Source organism: Penaeus monodon, chromosome 34 (genome assembly GCF_015228065.2).
Source record: "Penaeus monodon isolate SGIC_2016 chromosome 34, NSTDA_Pmon_1, whole genome shotgun sequence".
NCBI lineage: Eukaryota > Metazoa > Arthropoda > Malacostraca > Decapoda > Penaeidae > Penaeus > Penaeus monodon.
In genome coordinates, this window is record NC_051419.1 from 12,156,771 (window position 1) to 12,158,425 (window position 1,655).

At 40.2% G+C, this 1,655-nt stretch overlaps 1 protein-coding gene across 1 annotated transcript in view; it reads right to left on the reverse strand.

Moving 5' to 3' along the window:
• Window positions 1-1,655, reverse strand: part of LOC119594588 (4-hydroxyphenylpyruvate dioxygenase-like protein) — a 98,210-nt gene that overhangs the window by 5,465 nt on the left and 91,090 nt on the right. Inside the window, exon 2 of the mRNA XM_037943629.1 lies at window positions 398-1,268. Within this exon, the coding sequence (XP_037799557.1) occupies window positions 398-1,257 (860 nt within the window). The 5' untranslated portion in view covers window positions 1,258-1,268. The remainder of the gene's footprint in view (window positions 1-397; window positions 1,269-1,655) is intronic.

The following is a 1,655-nucleotide window of genomic DNA, read 5'->3' on the forward strand; positions in this document are numbered from 1 at the left end:
CTCATGGTGTGAAAGCGGCCTAAGAGCATGAACATATACATCATAATATGAAGTTTTAAAAAATTACAGTTACATGTACGCATACAATTTTTCACTAGCAATCAAATATGTTTGTGTAGATTTATATCATAAGAACATTAGTATTTTACGGAAAAATTATCAAGATAAAATGATGAGATTTTACAGCAATATCCTCAAAGACTGACATAATCGTACTATAACTGACACTTTCTTGTCACAGAGTCTAAAGTACCAAAAACTGTCGCTTTAAAAGTTCAATATTTCACAACCTCCTCTGAAAGTAAAATTCAGCTACAAGACATTCTAGTTCCTCCCATCCATCTTAATAGCTTAAAAAAAGTTGCTTTAAAACCATAATTTGACTCATATGACTTACCCGTTGGCGAAGAATCTCTTCATTCCGAAACATTGTTCATACCAGTCTAGTAAATGACGGGACTCTCCCGCCCTGCAAACATAAGTCACGTGATCAACGTGGGTGCACAATGGCGGCGAAGCAGGTGAAACTTTGACTTCATGTTTTGGGTTTTGTGAAACATCGACTTCATTTTCTATTTTGTGCTGTCTCGTAGGTTCATCCGAGTTGTTGCCATTATGCAGGGAATGTCCGTTTTCTTGTGCATGTTCATGATAACCGTTTACAGTGCTAGCTGTATCTCCGTTTACACATGCGTGATCCACTGGTTCGAATCCGGGAAGGAAATCCCCATTGTAGTGAGCCTTGTCAATCAAGGTGTGGACGATGTTGCCGCAGCATGAGGTCACAATGGCATACCTGACCTTGCCCTGAGAATCACTTAGGTCACAGGGGCATCTTAAAATACGGCCGCCCATCGCCTGGACTTTTTCTGTAACCGAATCCACATTCTGAACCACCAAAGCAATGTTGAATACGGAGTCGACCGCATGCGAATCCGAATCTCGGCAGCAAAAGACAGTCCAATGTTCTCCGTCCTCAGCAGTATCATTCATATGACCTTTTTCTTCACCCTTCTTCCATTCCCCCTCATTCCTATAAGTATCATTCATCTTCCTACTTCCGTTCTCGTTAACCTCTTCCCCATCGCGTCTTTTAGTGACGACGAAGACGCAGCCACCACTCTTGAGAACCCATTGAGACGCGCGATGGGTGACGCGGCGGGCGCAGTGACTGAATCCGAAACCATGCGTGAGAAGTTCTAAAATGGCCTCGTCCTTCACGCACACTTCAACGTGGTGTAAGACGGAGCAGCTCATCGTCCTCTCGACTGTGAATGAGAAACGAAAACTGTTTAGTAAAGGAAAAACAAGATCTTATAGATAAATAATTAGCTTTTGGACCGATAAATAGAAGATTGGAAATTATCGAAAGTTAATGACTACAAATTACAAGATAATATTGGTGATGCAGTTGAAATGGCAATATAAAATATCAAATCCAATCATGGCTATATTATTAACAATGCTGATGGCAGAATAAAAACACTATGAACATGTTCTCGAAAAGCATTTTCAAAATTCTGTTCAACACTGTTCTCTTTTTTCTCCCATCGTAGCAATACGCTAAAGTTTCGTCATTCTGTAATTAAGGTAATGATAATGATGAGAGCTGTAACTGCAATAGGAACAAATTGTAATACAAACGACAATCTGAG